Source organism: Staurois parvus, unplaced genomic scaffold, assembly GCF_062004578.1.
Source record: "Staurois parvus isolate SC_StPar_1 unplaced genomic scaffold, SC_StPar_1.0 ptg000308l, whole genome shotgun sequence".
Classification (NCBI taxonomy): Eukaryota; Metazoa; Chordata; class Amphibia; order Anura; family Ranidae; genus Staurois; species Staurois parvus.
Window position 1 is genome coordinate 1,844,400 of NW_028318104.1, and position 17,978 is coordinate 1,862,377.

Sequence of the window (17,978 nt, forward strand, 5' to 3'; positions counted from 1 at the left end):
ATAGCAGATTGTTATCTAAGATGGCCTCCCATCCACGATTGGCCCTTTTGTGCAACACTGCCATGACAATGATTTTTGTTTGTCCTTTATCCATGTGTCCAGTCCATCTTCCTTAATTGTTTTTAGACTTGGAGTTGGGTGCTAGAGATGGTATGAAAATATGTTCATGACTAGTCTGCTCTCACCAGTGTCAGTGTCACTGTATCCAAATATTGTATATCCCATAATGACACTAGTCAATGTCAGAACCTCCCATCAACTATCATGCTGACTGATGTCACTGAATACAACTGTCACACCCTATAATATCTCACAACTATCACACCTACTCCTGTCACTGTATATAATCTGTATCCACCTAGAATAAGTCTTCCTAGTTGGTCACATTAGATCAGACACCATTTATCCAGGAGACACCTCTAGGAGCGCTTTATGTTTTGAAAATAAATATCATAGAAGAAAACCACATGCATTTCCACATGCAAAAAAAGAACGGCAATCAACAACCTTCATTACAAAAATTACTCCATTCATGAATGGCACATTTGCTGGTATATCTTAAAATAAGGCTACAATTCTAAAAATCATAGCTATGAATCTTCTCAGCAAATGATATAAACAGAAAACAATCAAGTAATTTCTTACTTTGCCTCTTTTCCAAAAGAAGGGATTATTAATATGTTTTTTAAATGGTTCAGGCACATAATCTGGGCCTTGAAAAATGGAAACTGAGCAATACAACATTTTTTTGTTAAAAATCCATCTTTGTAAACAAAGATCGGTTGGAACTTCTCTTCTGTCATTAAAGTAGACCTCACCTCCAGCTTGGTCAGTGTAATGAACTTTTCTCACATATTTGTGCAGCTTTTCATGGAAGACAGAGATACACACATTACTACATACAGATATAAGACTTCTGGAATCAAATTCTGCTTACAAAATACAAAAAGTGATTGAGTTACATTCAAGCTACTAGGCAGTCTTTCTATGAGGCCCAGTTCACACTGGTGTGGGCCGTATGGCCTGAGTTTGCGAGGGCACGGCATCCCATTCAGATGAATGTACCACGTATATACTGTATATTCAATGCATACTACTATTTACTATAATTAGTATTTGTTCCTGAGATGAGAGATGGGATCTCATTACGGAAAGACCAATCAATGAGTGCTGGAGGTCAGATCTGACTGTAAGTAAAATGTGTGTACTCGAGGAGGGATCTCACTGGGGAAACCCAATATGAATACTGCGAAGGAGAGTTATGGAGAAGACATGACAGTAGGTAGTATAAGGATGATGATTGTATAGACAAAACATGTCGGGTGAAGCTTGAGTACTGTGACGTCATCACACTGACATGAGACATCTCACAGAGCAGGAAGTACATTGAAATGAAGCTCAGTTTATGTCCTGGCTATCAAATCCTTAATGCTGAGCTGAGCACTATCTCTGGACTGTTTTCAATGTGATCATTAAAGAAAGAAGTTATTTTACACTATGTGCTCTTTCTCCTTTGTTAGATTTAGACATGTGCAGAACGGAAAAATTTAATTTGCTTCATTTTGGATAGATTTGTTATGTTAGTAATTTTTTTTCATTGATTCGCTTTCAGAACTCATTTAGTTTCATTTAGTTTAGTTTACTCCTTTTCAGAATTAGTTTAGTTTCAATTAGTTTTGTTTTAATTATTCTTTTTCCAATTAATTCCAAATTTTTAGGAGGATTAGCATTGGAATCAATAGAAACTTGATCGACTAGTTTCGACAAATTCTGTGTGAAGAATAGCTGATTATGAAGAAGCCAGCTCCTTAACAACCAGAACTCATATGCTGTCAGCGGGATTCCCTGTTGTCAGCAGAAAGTAAACAAAATGAATGCCTGTTTAATTTTTTTTTTAAATGCCATGGGGTCCCCCTAAAATCAATATCAGACCATTATCAGAGCATGCAGCTCATCAGACCAGGAAATACCCCCTCCAAATCATACTAGGCTACATGTCCTCAACATGGGGTGGTTCTTTGAAGCAGGGGGGACTCTTTCCATGTTGATGGGGACAGGGGCCTCTTCCCCACAACCCTTGTCTGGTGGTTGTGAGGGTATTATTGTGGGGGGGTCTGGGGGCTTATCAAAACCTGGAATCCCACTTTAACAAACTGGCCCCTAGATCATGCCCCCCATGTAACATGCATACATCGTACCTCTATCCATTCACCGCCAAAAATGGAAAAGTTAGCAAAAACACAAACACAATTTTTGACAAGTCCTTTACTTAAAAAAAATAAATAAATAAATAAAAGTCTCTTGCTAAACATGACTGGCCCCATCCAGGGACACAGCTGAATGAAAACATAGGGCGAGGGGCTCCCATTTCTATTTGTCATTGGGCAAGTATCATTATGGGGCAGGGTCACCCAGTGACATTACAGGGCAATCCAGTCCCCATGTTTACCTTGTATTAAAACAGCCCCGCCACCTGCCAGCACCTGCGTTTAGTCCCTACACTTACCCCTGCCCCTTATCCCCCAGCAAGTGCAGTGTCAGTAGGTCACTGTCACTTGATACATAGCACACAAAACCTCAGTGTTCACAGAATCAGGCCTGATCTCTGTTAGCACTTGCTGGTAAATGTTTTTGTAGTGGTTCAAGCAGTCCCTGACAGCCAGGTGCTCTTTTTCCCGTGAGTCGCACTAGGTACCTATACATTTAGTGCCCAAAATGTCAATCAAAAGGTACTCTTGTGAAGAGGTCTACAAGATTCTGAGCATGTCAGGTGAGAGCGAAGGGGAAGACTCACCTACAGAATATGCCTCAGAATACAAACCTGTAGACAGCAGTGGCACAGTGACAGGCAGCTCAGACGATGGAGAAGAGGTCCCTGCTAAGGTCAGGCATACCCGACCCCATTCCCAGGTTGCTGAGATGTTACAATCACATGATGACTCTCATATGCAGCAGAGTGCCAGTACTAGTGCTGCTCTACCTTTTGGTGAACTGGAGAGCACCAGCGGCCTAGTACATCCTGGTCTTTCACATACCAGCACTGCAGTATCACTTGGTGCGGTGGCGAGCACAAGTATTGCACACAGAACCGTAGAGCCCCTAGTGTCCTTCCGGAATGTACTTGCAAATCTCGATTGGCAACCCACAATTCTGCAGCACCCGTACTTCCCCCATTCACTGCCCAACCTGGAATTCAGGTGGAAACAGCAAATTTAACTACTCCCCTTCATTTTTTGGAGTTGTTTTTCATGAAAGATATGTAATCATTGATTGTGGATCAAAGCAATTTATATGCATAAAGTTTTTTTGGGCCTAGCACTCAACATGGGCATTATTAAAAAAAAAAATGAGTCCACAGATTCATCACATGCCTGTGTTCTCTGCTGCCATGGCCAGGCATAGATATGAGAATATAATGTGATTTATGCATTTCAATGACAATACACTCTGTCGTCCTGAATTTGACCAGCTCCACAAAATTTGGCCCCTCGTAAATCACCTTAACCAAACATTTGCAGATGTCTATGCTCCCCAACAAAATACCTGTGTTGATGAGTCCCTCATTCATTTTTCTGTCTGCCTTGCATTCAATTAATTTCTCCCCAGCAAGCATGCCAGATATGGGGTCAAGATGTTTAGGACCTGTGAGAGGGCAACAGGCTAGACATATAAGTTTTGGATTTACAAGGGAAATGATAGACACATGGAGCCCCCCGGATGCCCAGTCTACATGGGGAGCAGTGGAAAGATAGTTTGAGACTTGGTGTCATCCTTTTTCTATATGGAGTACCACTTATACGTGGACAATTTTTATTTGAGTGTGCCACTATTTAGACATCTGAACAATCTTGGAATTGGCACAATTGGCACCGTGCAACCTAATCACCAGGGATTCCCCCAACGGATTGTAAATACCCATTTTAGAATTCCAAGAAGAGATCATCACAACCCTTTTGTATCCAGAAGGTGCTATGGCCCAAACCCCCAACCCAGATGCAGTTAGCCAGCTGCATGACAGGCGTTTTCTGGATTCCATTCCTGGTAACCCAACCCAAACAACACCCTAAAAAAGATGTTGTGTCTGTAGCAGACATGTCATTATGTATGACACCCGCTTTTTTTTGTCCCTCCTGTCCTGGCTAACCTGGTCTCTGCCTCTATCGCTACCACACACTAGTGGAGTATTAGTATAGGGTACAGCATGGCACAGTTCAGGGCACATATTTACACAGGGCCTCGAAAGATGTTAGGTAATTAGGAAACTGGCTATCACATTTTGAGGGACCCTACAGTCTTGTTAAGTTCAAGTTTGAAAAAAAAGTAAAAAAACCCATAAAAAATAAAACCCAAAAATATTTATAGTTTTTTTTGTTGTTTTTACTGTTTTACTGTCATGATTTTACTGTTTTATTGTTACTGTTTTATTGTTAACTATTGCTGTTTTCTTTGCAGGAATGCCATTCAGCTGCAGCACTGACTTGTTTATTCTGACAACAAAAGGGTCTTGCTCGCAGAATATACATAAGGAAGTGTGTACAGTGCTGTTGGATAAGATTTTTCATCTGCAGTTAAAAAAAGAGCATTCTGTATATATCAAAGCATGGGAGCCTGGGGTTGTCAATGGGTGGATGGCCCCTATGCTTCGGTATATATTTTTAAAAAAATTTGGCAGAGATTTCTTCATTCACGTCGACAGGGAAACTGGCTATCATATTTGAAAAAGTTAAAAAAGTAAAAAAAATAAATAAATAAAAAGTACAAGTCCAAAAAAATTTAAAATTTAAAAAAATCAAAAATAGTTATAGTTTTTTTTGTTCTCATTGTTGTTACAGTTCTACTGTTACAATTGTACTGCTTTATTGTTAACCATTGCAGGAATGCCATTCAGCTGCAGCACCAACCTGTTTATTCAGACTGCAACAGGAACTTGCTCTCAGAATATACATAAGTAGCTGTGGGCAGAGCTGTTGGATGAGATTTTTCATCCGCAGTTAAAAAAGAACATATATGCCGAAGCATGGGGGCCTGGGGTGGCCAGTGGGTGGATGGCCCTTATGTTTTGGCATATATATAATGTAAAGTGCTGAGCAAACTGTTGGCGCTATATAAATCCTGTATAATAATAATACAGTTTATAATATTTTTTGGCACATTTCATGTGTGCCCACCATTAAAAGTGGGTGTATGCAGGGAGGTATAGTCTTATGATGGGCATTCCACACACTTTTTCTGGCAGAGATTATATTTTTTCATTTGGCCCACAGGCTGCATAAAAAAAAAAGAAGAAACTAGCATATATACCCAACAAGGACAACCAACATACTGGTATATCACTGGATTTTGAATGGTTATACCAGGATGATGCCTGCAGCTGCCAGTGATGGACTTTCAGCCAGTGATGGACTTTCATGCAAAAACAATCCTAGTGGCTAATTAGCTGCAAGATTGCTTTTACACGCAGTGGGAGAAGATGCCCCCCCTCCCCTGCTGCCTTCAAAGGCCTTCTCGGACAGTCCCGTGCAGCCTGGGAATGCAGCCGGGGTTTCTGCCAGCTGACCATAGAGCTGATTGGAGACCGGAATGGTGCCAATCGTCTCTATAGTCTAAGAAATCAGAAGCTACGAGCATTTCATCACTTCAGTTTCGCAGGATATAAACAGCGCCATTTGTAAATTGGGAAAGCATCTGATCACACCAATCTTGGTGAGATTAGATAATGTAAGGGCAGAGGAGATATCCAGAGTCTGATAGACCCCAGATTTCTCAATCTGGGGTCAATGCCTATTAAAGTTATAGGGGACATTTGCATTACATGAGAAAGCATTAAAAGTGATAAAAAAATGAAAGGGACAGTATAAAAAAAATTTAAATAACTTTAAAAAAAAAGGAAAAAAAGCACCCTCGCCCTCCCCCCCATGCATGCTCGAGCGTTGACCCCATGCTAGTATGTAAACAGAGGTTGCACTATGCATGTGAGGTATTGCCATGAACGTCAGATTGAGGGCAGTAATTATAGCACTATACCTCCTCTGTAAATCTAAAATGGTAGCTTGTAAAGTCTTTTAAAGAGTTGCCTATAGATATTAAAAATGAATGCAATTTGTTGCCATTGCACTGGGCATGCACAGTTTTAAAGCATGCCATGTTTGGTATCTACTTACTCCGCATACAGTCATCTTTTTTAATTTACCAAATAATTTGCCAATATATTATGTTTTTGTACATTAAAAGTAAAAAAAGTGTATTTTTATTTAAATGTGCATTTGAAAAATCACTGCACGAGTTCTATGTGACATAAAAAAATGCAGCACCCACCATTTTATTCACTAGGGTGTCTGATTTAAAAAATATATAATATTTGGGGGTTCAAAGTAATTTTCTAGCAAAAAATACTGATTGGTGTGGAAGTTATGACAGTGGCACTATATAAAAGAGAGGAGTGTGGAGGGTGTAACAGAGCCGCATGTACAGGAGGGGAGTGTGGAGGGTGTGAAAGAGGGCAGTATGTACATGAGGGGAGTGTGGAGAGTATGACAGAGGGCAGTATGTACAGGATGGGAGTGTGGAGGGTATGACAGAGGGGGGTATGTACAGGAGAGGAGTGTGGAGGGTATGACAGAGGGCAGTATGTACAGGACAGGAGTGTGGAGGGTATGACAGAGGGAAGTATGTACAGGAGAGGAGTGTGGAGGGTATAACAGAGGGCAGTATGTACAGGAGAGGTGTGTGGAGGGTATGACAGAGGGCAGTATTTACAGGACAGGAATGTGGAGGGTATGACAGAGGGCAGTATGTACAGGAGAGGTGTGTGGAGGGTATGACAAAGGGCTGTATGTACAGGAGAGAAGTGTGGAGGGTATGAAAGAGCGGTATGTACAGAAGAGGAGTGTGGAGGGTATGACAGAGGGCAGTATGTACAGGAGATGAGTGTGGAGAGTGTGACAGAGGACAGTATGTACAGGAGAGAAGTGTGGAGGGTGTGACAGAGGGCAGTATGTACAGGATGGGAGTGTGGAGGGTATGACAGAGTGCGGTATGTACAGGAGAGTAGTGTGGAGAGTATTACAGAGGGCATTATGTACAGGAGAGGAGTGTGGAGGGTATGACAGAGTGCGGTATGTACAGGAGAGTAGTGTGGAGAGTATTACAGAGGGCATTATGTACAGGAGAGGAGTGTGGAGGGTATGACAGAGGGCAGTATGTACAGGAAAGGAGTGTGGAGGGTATAACAGAGGGCAGTATGTACAGGAGAGGTGTGTGGAGGGTATGACAGAGGCAGGGAGTACAGCAGATGAGTGTGGAGAGTGTGACAGAGGACAGTATGTAAAGGAGAGGAGTGTGGAGGGTGTGACAGAGGGCAGTATGTACAGGAGAGGAGTGTGGAGGGTATGACAGAGGGTAGCATGTAAAGGAGAGAAGTGTGGAGGATGTGACAGAGGACAGTATCTACAGAAGAGAAGTATGGAGGGTATGACAGAAGGGGGTATGTACAGGAGAGGAGTGTGGAGGGTATGACAGAGGGCAGTATGTACAGGACAGGAGTGTGGAGGGTATGACAGAGGGCAGTATGTACAGGAGAGGAGTGTGGAGGGTATAACAGAGGGCAGTATGTACAGGAGAGGTGTGTGGAGGGTATGACAGAGGGCAGTATTTACAGGACAGGAACGTGGAGGGTATGACAGAGGACAGTATGTACAGGAGAGGTGTGTGGAGGGTATGACAGAGAGCAGTATGTACAGGATGGGAGTGTGGAGGGTATGACAGAGGGCGGTATGTACAGGAGAGTAGTGTGGAGGGTGTGACAGAGGACAGTATGTACAGGAGAGAAGTGTGGAGGGTGTAACAGAGGGCAGTATGTACAGGAGAGGAGTGTGGAGGGTATGACAGATGGCAGTATGTACAGGAGAGGAATGTGGAGGATATGACAGAGGGCTGTATGTACAGAAGAGAAGTGCGGAGGGTATGACAGAGGGCAGTATGTACAGGAGATGAGTGTGGAGAGTGTGACAGAGGACAGTATGTACAGGAGAGAAGTGTGGAGGGTATGACAGAGGGCGGTATGTACTGGAGAGGTTTGTGGAGGGTATGACAGAGGGCGGTATGTACAGAAGAGGAGTGTGGAGGGTATGACACAGGACAGTATGTACAGGAGAGGAGTGTGGAGGGTGTGAAAAAGGACAGTATGTACAGGAGAGAAGTGTGGAGGGTGTGACAGAGGGAAGTATGTACAGGAGAGAAGTGTGGAGGGTGTGACAGAGGGCAATATGTACAGGAGAGAAGTGTGGAGGGTGTGACAGAGGGCAGTATGTACAGGATGGGAGTGTGGAGGGTATGACAGAGGGCAGTATGTATAGGAGAGTAGTGTGGAGAGTATTACATAGGGCATTATGTACAGGAGACGAGTGTGGAGGGTGTGACAGAGGACAGTATGTACAGGAGAGTAGTGTGGAGAGTATTACATAGGGCATTATGTACAGGAGACGAGTGTGGAGGGTGTGACAGAGGACAGTATGTACAGGAGAGAAGTGTGGAGGGTGTAACAGAGGGCAGTATGTACAGGAGAGGAGTGTGGAGGGTATGACAGATGGCAGTATGTACAGGAAAGGAATGTGGAGGGTATGACAGAGGGCAGTATATACAGGAGAGGAGTGTGGAGGGTATGACAGAGGGCAGTATGTACAGGAGAGGAGTGAGGAGGGCATGACAGAGGGTTGCATGTAAAGGAGAGATGTGTGGAGGATGTGACAGAGGACAGTATCTACAGAAGAGAAGTATGGAGGGTATGACAGAGGGGGGTATGTACAGGAGAGGAGTGTGGAGGGTATGACAGAGGGCAGTATGTACAGGACAGGAGTGTGGAGGGTATGACAGAGGGCAGTATGTACAGGACAGGAGTGTGGAGGGTATAACAGAGGGCAGTATGTACAGGAGAGGTGTGTGGAGGGTATGACAGAGGGCAGTATGTACAGGAGAGAAGTGTGGAGGGTATGACAGAGCAGTATGTACAGAAGAGGAGTGTGGAGGGTATGACAGAGGGCAGTAAGTTCAGGAGATGAGTGTGGAGAGTGTGACAGAGGACAGTATGTACAGGAGAGAAGTGTGGAGGGTGTGACAGAGGGCAGTATGTACAGGAGAGGAGTGTGGAGGGTGTGACAGAGGGCGGTATGCACAGGAGAGGTTTGTGGAGGGTATGAAAGAGGGCGGTATGTACAGGAGAGGTTTGTGGAGGGTATGACAGAGGGCGGTATGTACAGAAGAGGAGTGTGGAGGGTATGACAGAGGACAGTATGTACAGGAGAGGAGTGTGGAGGGTGTGAAAAAGGACAGTATGTACAGGAGAGAAGTGTGGAGGGTGTGACAGAGGGAAGTATGTACAGGAGAGAAGTGTGGAGGGTGTGACAAAGGGAAGTATGTACAGGAGAGAAGTGTGGAGGGTGTGACAGAGGGAAGTATGTACAGGAGAGAAGTGTGGAGGGTGTGACAGAGGACAGTATGTACAGGAGAGAAGTGTGGAGGGGGTGACAGAGGGCAGTATGTACAGGATGGGAGTGTGGAGGGTATGACAGAGGGCGGTATGTACAGGAGAGTAGTGTGGAGAGTATTACATAGGGCATTATGTACAGGAGATGAGTGTGGAGGGTGTGACAGAGGACAGTATGTACAGGAGAGATGTGTGGAGGATGTGACAGAGGGCAGTATGTACAGGAGAGGAGTGTGGAGGGTATCACAGATGGCAGTATGTACAGGAGAGGAATGTGGAGGGTATGACAGAGGGCAGTATGTACAGGAGAGGAGTGAGGAGGGTATGACAGAGGGTAGCATGTAAAGGAGAGATGTGTGGAGGATGTGACAGAGGACAGTATCTACAGGAGAGAAGTGTGGAGGGTATGGCATTGATCAGTATTTACAGGAGAGGAGTGTGGAGGGTATGATAGAGTACAGTATGTACAGGAGAGGTTTGTGGAGGGTATGACAGAGGGCGGTATGTACAGGAGAGGTTTGTGGAGGGTATGACAGAGGGCAGTATATAAAAGAGAGGAGTGTGGAGGGTGTAACACAGCCGCATGTACAGGAGGGGAGTGTGGAGGGTATGACAGAGGGCAGTAAGTACAGGAGAGGAGTGTGGAGGGTATGACAGAGGGCGGTATGTACAGGAGAGGAGTGTGGAGGGTATAACAGAGGGCAGTATGTATAGGAGAGGAGTGTGGAGGGTATGACAGAGGGCAGTATGTATAGCAGAGGAGTGTGGAGGGTGTGACAGTGGACAGTATGTACATGAGAGCAGTGTGGAGGGTATGATAGAGGGCAGTCTGTAGAGGAGAGGCGTGTGTAGGATATGACAAAGGGCAGTATACATAGAAGAGGATTGTGAAGGGTATGAGAGAGACAAGCATTATGATTACGTAAGGAGTGTGTAGAATATGGTGGCAGGTAAAGGAAATGGACAAAATTTAAATCTTATTTTGGTATTAAAGCTAAGGAAGCAGAAGGGAACTAGAAGGGGGTATAACTGCCTGTAGCAAGATGAAGTGCTCAGAATACAGATGAGATGCCCGGAAGGGAGGTGAAGTTCTGTTCTGTAGAAAAGCACTGATGTGGTCTTCCATATAATGGCATCTGTGGCCATCATTTTGTTTATTACCACAGCAATATTTCACTGTAGAGCACAGAGTGATGTGTCGCTATGCTGATGTCACGCTGTCTTGGATATCTATAGAAATGGCAGCTGGGTTCCCAAATACTAGATTGCACGGGCTCACAGAAAACAAATGGTTGCCCACTAATAACATCACTTCCTCATTAGAACTTTATTGAGCCAGCTGTTGTCTCCACCTGAAGACCATCCTTCTCTGACATGTTTCACTATTATGGGCTCAGTCCTTTACATGGAATGGTAGTGAGAAGGATTACTTTATACAACATACAATCAAAATGCACAAAATCGTTAGACACACACCCTGGATAGACACTTACATTTTTTTCTTGTAAATTGTAGAACAGACTTAACCAGGAATGTCAAAATGACAAAAAAAGAGGACACAAATGCCTAGTGAATTATGTTCATAAAATTTTGCAAAAAACTGAACTGCAAAATATACCAACGATTGGCCATAACGCTAACAGCGTTGAATATAGCAGAGCCCCAGGGCTGACAATGAAGTCAATTTGTGGGGGTTGTATGCAGAGATCTAGTCATCACTCAAGAGCAGATGTACAGTAAATGCTGACACTTTTTGAGGGACAAGTGGAAGCAACTGAGAAAGGCGGCCAATCCCTCAAAATGTGCCGGTTTTGGGCTAATGTACACTGCAGCTGATAAACTGATGTTCAGGAGCTTTTCTGCATTTTTTTCAGCAGCCCCTGAACTGTCCCTAATGTTCTCCTATGTGCCCATGTACACATAGTAATTTACAGTCAATTACAGGCAGTTGAGTTTACAGTTTTTTTTTGAACGCATCAAACTTGCGCTCAGGAGTAGATTTTAGCAGCATTTCAAATGCCAAAAGCTTGTAAACTCGGCTAACCACGTTTATAAGCGTTTGCGTTTAGAAGTGTTTTTAGCCTATAGAAAGAGGAAATGGAGACCAGGTAACAGAGTTATAGGTATTGCTGAAGGAGCTCTGTGATAAGTAGGAGGAGAACCAGGAGAGAGCAGAGTCTCGGAGGCCAAGAGAGTGGAGTTTTTTGAGGAGGAGGGGATGGTCAACAGTATCAAAAGTTGCAGAGAGGTCAATTAGTAATAGTATGGAGTAGTTGCCATTAGTTTTCATTAGTGAGTTTTAGTAGGGCAGTTTCAGTGGAGTATAGCATGCGAAAGCCAGACTGTAAAGGGTCAAGAAGGTTGCCGTCAATGAGATAGGAGCTCAGACGATTGTAGAGTAAGCGTTCTAAGAGTTTAGAGGTAAATGGCAGCAGGGAGATGGGTCTTAAGGTGTTCAGGTTGGTGGGGTCCAGGGAGGGCTTTTTAAGTATGGGAGTGATGTGTGCATGCTTTAGAGGGGTGAGAAAGGCACTGTTAGAGAGGGAGAGATTAAAGATGTGAGTGAGAGAACATAGGACAGAAGAAGAAGGTGACTGTAGTAGTTAAGAGGGGACAGGATCCAGGGGGGAGGTGGTGAGATGGGCTTCTGAGAAAACTTTAGTGACCTCTTCAGTAGTAGCGAGGTCAAAAGAGGAAAGTGTTGGGGGAGGTTTAGTATAAGGTATGCTAAGTGGGATAGAGGTCTGTGCAGTGGAGATGCATTGCATCAATCGAATTGCATCAATCTTGTTTTTGAAATGATTTGCAATCTCGCAAGCAGTGAGTGAGTTACTGGGTGGAGGTGGAGAAAGTAGAGAGTTAAAAGCAGAGAAGAGAGGACGAGGACTGGATTACAAGGTATTAATAAGAGTGAGAAAGTAGGCTTGTTTGGCAGCATGGAGGGAGGAATTGTATGTTAAGAAAGCAGATTTATATCAGGTGAATGCTTGCTGAGATTTGGTTTTACGCCACAATCACTCCAGTGCACGGCTATGTCTCTTAAGATTTCTGGTGTCGTCAGTCTGCCAAGGTTGCAATGGTCAGGGCCTGATACTTTGTGTAGTTAGAGGAGCAAGTTAGTCTAGTGTGCATGAAAGTGAACTGTTGTAGACAGCAGTGGCCAGGTCAGGGAAGGACAGGGGAGAGATTCTGTCATAGAGGTGGTCAGTTGCAGAGTGGAAAAGATAAGGGTTAAAGTTGTGAAGGTTTCTGCGGGTAATTGTTCGCTACTTGGAGGGTAAGTGTTTGAAGAGCAGGACACTGTGACGGTGATGAGATTGTGATCAGAGAGAGGAAAGGGGGTGTTTGTGAGGTTGTAGGGAGTGCAAAGATGGGAGAAAAAAAGGTCTAATGTATTCCCATCAGAGTGAGTGGAGGACTGTGTCCATTGTGTTAAGGCAAAAGATGAGGTTAGGTTGAAGAGTTGGGATGTAGCTCGGCTGTTCACATTAATGGGGATGTTAAAATCTCCAAGAATGATAGTGGGTATTTCCAGTGGTGTATTTTGGTTTTGTGCTGCCCTAGGCAAGACTAAAATCGGGCACCCCCCCCCCGCATCTACATTTGCCCCACCCTTTCATCTGCAAACTCCACCCCTTCCTCTTTAGGCTCCACCTCTTCCTATTAGAGCTCCAGCCACCGACACCGATGGGCCACTATTCCTCCCACTGACACCAATGATGGGGCGCTATTCACCCCCCCCCACTGACACCAATGATGAGGCGCTATTCCTCCCACTGACACCAATGATGTGGCGCAATTCCTCCCACTGACACTAATGATGGTGCCCCATCATTAGTGTCAGTGTGTGAGGAATAGTATTCCATCATTGGTATCAGTGGGAGGAATAGCGCCCCATTGTTGGTGTCAGTGGGGGGAGGAATAGCGCCCCATCGTTGGTGTCAGTGGGGGGAGGAATAGCGCCCCATCGTTGGTGTCGGTGGGGGGAGGAATAGCGCCCCATCGTTGGTGTCAGTGGGGGGAGGAATAGCGCTCCATCATTGGTGTCAGTGGGGGGAGGAATAGCGCCCCATCGTTGGTGTCAGTGGGGGGAGAAATACCGCCCCATCGTTGGTATCAGTGACACCAATGATGGGGCACTATTCCTCCCACTGACACCAATGACACTTGCTGACCCCTGTTCCAGCATGGTGCTGCTGCAGCCAGCATACCTGGTTGTAGCAGCACCATCTGCACGGCACTTACCGGGTGGTCAGCTGTCCTCCTTTCTTCACTCCAGCCTCTCCCTCACTCGATGTTCGCAGGGCCGCTCGGCTCTGCATCCTCGCCGGTGATTGGCCACCTGTGTGCCTTTCCTGAGCTACAGCTCTGGCGCCCAATCACCGGTGAGGAGGCGGAGCCGAGCGGCAGCAGGACTTCCTGGACTGGATCATCGTGGGACTGGGACACGGAGCCAGGTAAATCACAGCAGCCCCCTGCCCGTCCCTGTACTTAGTGTCCCTTCCATTGGAAGGAGGGGCGGCGGCACCACATCGCCCCCTAAAAGTGCCGCCCTAGGCAAACGTCTTGTTTGCCTTGCGGCAAATACGCCCCTGGGTATTTCAGGAGAGAAAGTAGGGTAGCCAAGCAGAGAAGTCATCAAGAAAGCTGTCCAGGAGGCTGGTAGATCACTGCAAGCCTCAGAGAAATGGAAGAAAACAGCTGAATGCAGTGCATCTCAAAAGAAAAGAAGGATAGAGTGGGAGGGTTAGGGAGGACTTGAAAGGTGCTCAGTGGGGATAGAAGCAAACCAATTCCACCACCTTTCCAACCACTGGGTCTGGGTGAGTAGGTCCAGAGAAGGCCTCCATAGGAAAATGCTGCGGGAGAAGCAGAATCTGCTGCTTGAAGCCAGGTTTCTGTAATTGCTAGTAAGTTAAGGGAGCGGGAGACAATAAGGTCATGGACAGAGGTGAGCTTATTACAGACAGAGCGGGCATTCCAGAGTGCACATGAAAAAGGGAGGGTGGTTTTTAGGAGCATAGGGATTGATATTAAATTGAGCGGATTGCTGCTATTCGTGGAGGAAGGAGGGTGCCTGGTGTGGGGGTGAGATACTGGAGGACCAGGGTTTGGGGAGATATCCCCAGAGGTTAGGAGAAGGAGGGTGAGGAAAGTAAGATGGGAGCGGGATGTATACAAGTGCACATGCCTTCCTGTCCTGGTGTTTGGGTCAGCAGGTGAGTGAAGTATCAGCAGGAGGTGATGAGAGCAGTAGTAGGGAGATGGTAGCAGTGAGGGTGAGATGAATAAGATTTGGGTAAAGAAATTAGATTTTGAGAACAGAGGCTAGTAATATGAAAAAGAGGAGTAGAGGGGGCATATTAAAGGTACACGGAGTGGGAATCAAACTTGTAGGAGATTTTTCCCAGGGTGTTTGCTTGCAGTCCATCCAGCGTGCAGTAGAGTTCTTTGTTATGTCTTCCTGCTACTTTAGTTCAACTACTGTTTTGCACTCCAGCAGAAAATGCAGGACAATGCCCCCCATCTGTGACCTCCCCCATAAGCTGGTCTAAATTTATAGGAAGTTGATCAAATGAGCAACTCTTATCTGCCACAATTAGGAACTGATAAGGATCGCATGAATTTGGGGGAGGTTGGTCAAAACCAGACCAACCACAGACACAGGTCAGGGTCATAAAAGATGATTGATTCTCTGATCACAGAAAGGCAAAGGAGGTGAGAATCAATCACCACAAACAGACAAAAAGATATAGGACTAATTATCTTAAGTTTTGCAGAAAGTCATTGCATAGCAGGGAGACAGTTTAAGGTGGAGATCACAGAACAGCATTTACCTGTGAAATAGCAGAGAGGACATGAGCAGGGGGCTGTGTTCAACTGCTGTTTTGCACTCCAGCAGAAAATGCACTCACGCAGGGCAATGCCCCCCATCTGTGACTGCACCCCCCTGTCGGATGATGTGGACTAATTAACCATGAAGATATATAAATTCAATTGTACACAAATATAATACATTTAAATACATATAAATATATATAGAATGCATATAAAATATACCAAGAAATCTGGACTGTCTGTTAACATGGCATACTATATAAAGCAATTAGTAAAACAATTCAATAGAAAATTGATGTAAAAAAATCACTTTTTTCCCTTATTTTTTTTAAAAAAGACATTTATTTATATTTAAAACCTTTAGAGATAAATCAAATGTGTTGGTGATTGCAGTTTTCCTGATTGCCCAGGAAATGGAAGGGTGGTGAAGATAGCTGTCCATCTCACTCCCTGAGTTTTTTCCACATAATTATTATATAATCTAGGATTGGTTCATAGTAATATAAACACTTATTATTCAACTCACCTTGTGCTGGAATCCATTTTGTTCAGATGTATTTTTCTTCATGTACATCCAATGGAGAGCATTGGCCAGAACATATACAGCCCTGTATGCATAGGAGGGCAGAGTTGTATAAGTAGTAAACAGATGTGAGAGCTCTTTTAAATCTTTACACGGTTTTGCAGAAAAGCCATAGTAAATTTGTAAAAGGGAATTTTTGAATAGGTTTGAACTGAGGCAGCCGAAGTAATAAAATCCAATATCTTCCAGTAATGGGTCATTTAACCAGCTAGAGAAGTTGACACTCACATAATAGAACTTTAGTTTTATCTTTTCTGGCCAAATGAAAAAGAAGCTGCAGTTGATTAATTGTACAGAGTTCCCAATAGTGATACAATTTAGTTTATTCCATGTTGGTGGGAAAATAAATGTGATCGTTTCTATAACATTGGATATAGGAGCAATAAAATATTCAAAGTTTACATCGTAGGTTCCACACACTATGATAACTTTAGCTGCTGATTCATTAACAATCCTCATTCTCTGATAGAAATCTGCTTCATTATTAGGGAGTTGAATGATATAATCTATGCAGATCCCATGTTGGTTCATCATCTTACTCAGTTCTTTTGTCTCATCCTGAACGCTGCCATGCCATGTTGTTAATATTCCAACCCAGTTCCACCCAAAATGCTGCAAAAATTTTATAATAGCTGCAAAACGGACCCGGTCATCTGGTGTCATACGGAAGAAGGTTGGACACATTTTTCCATCACTCATCAGAGGGTCAGTGGCTCGATAACTGATCTGGATAATATGTTGGAAAATACATAAATGGGATGGACACATGGCAAACACTGAAATGTCACCCCTGTCCCAACATCTGACACCCAGAGATGATCAGACCATAATATCAACTCAGAAAATGCAAGTCATACTCATGATCTGTAAAGTCACAAATTATTGAGCTATTTGAAATTATAACTGCCCCTTCATTCCTTTCTCTGATGGAATTGTTCTGTGATGTCATCAAAGGTTTTTTTTGTTTCATCTCTTTCCACACTCAGCAGAGCAAGATCATAGCATCGACCTTGACCCATGATGGCTTTCAAATATGAAAGTCTTCCATTGAACATCATAGCCCCCCTTCACATCAGCAGTGACCCCGCCACACAATAGAGCACCCTTACAAATCAGAGCCCTCCCTTACACACCACATTTCCCCTACACATCAGAGTCTCTTTGTAAACATCACAAACCTCATAAACATCAGAGCCCCTCTTTACATATTTGAGCTTCCCTAATTAAACTCCACATACATCACAGTCCTCATTACATATCAGATCCCCCCATCACATCAAGGGTTCTGTCTTACACATGACAGCCCCCCTTACACATCAGAGTTCCACTTATATATATGAGTACCCTTCTACACATCTGAGGAATAATGGTGTGAACCTCCTGCGCTTCTACCTATAATGAATGAACAAAAACTCTATGTATAGAGAAGCTGCTAACATCCAATCATATACCAAAATGATTAAGGACAAATGAGATAAAAGGAAATGATGCGGCGCTACTCAGAAGATACAATTATTGCATAACTAATACATATTATAAATCAATATAAATGCATATAAAACAAGTGACACAATGTACAAAAAAACATAAAAGTGACCTGATCCTACAAGGATCTACAAATATATGACCGTGACCTGATCCACAACGGATCTAGAAGTGAATACTGCACCACCACAAGGTTGGTAATAGCAGAATTATGGAAACCAAAGACGTGTGGTATAAATGTGCATGAATCCTGAATTAGGATCTGAAGTGATGGTGTATATATAAAAATATATAGACTTAGTCCAATTGCGGACTGATAAGTGACATGTCCAAAATTTGGACTCAATTCAAAAGAAACGCATAAAAGTGCATACAAAATGTGCATAAACCATGCAAAAAATAATAATATGAATCCTAAAACATTAAATAGTGTTTCCATACACAGATAAAAGCATACAAAATAAACCAACCAATAATCCATGAAGTAGTGAAAATATCTGTGTACCTATATCATGCAAAAAAAGGCATGACCCAAATCAACAAATATAAAATGTGAACCAAAATTGGTGCTAACAACACCTTATAATCCAG

General features: G+C 43.8%; 1 protein-coding gene across 1 annotated transcript in view; it reads right to left on the reverse strand.

Annotated features, from left to right (window-relative positions):
- LOC149457659 (vomeronasal type-2 receptor 116-like) overlaps positions 1–16,586 on the reverse strand; it is a 38,907-nt gene extending 22,321 nt beyond the window's left edge. The window contains exons 1-2 of the mRNA XM_089683408.1: positions 15,846–16,586; positions 646–864 (exon numbers count right to left, since the gene is read on the reverse strand). Of these exons, the coding sequence (XP_089539534.1) occupies positions 646–864; positions 15,846–16,586 (960 nt within the window). The remainder of the gene's footprint in view (positions 1–645; positions 865–15,845) is intronic.
- Between the last annotated feature and the right edge of the window lie 1,392 nt (positions 16,587–17,978).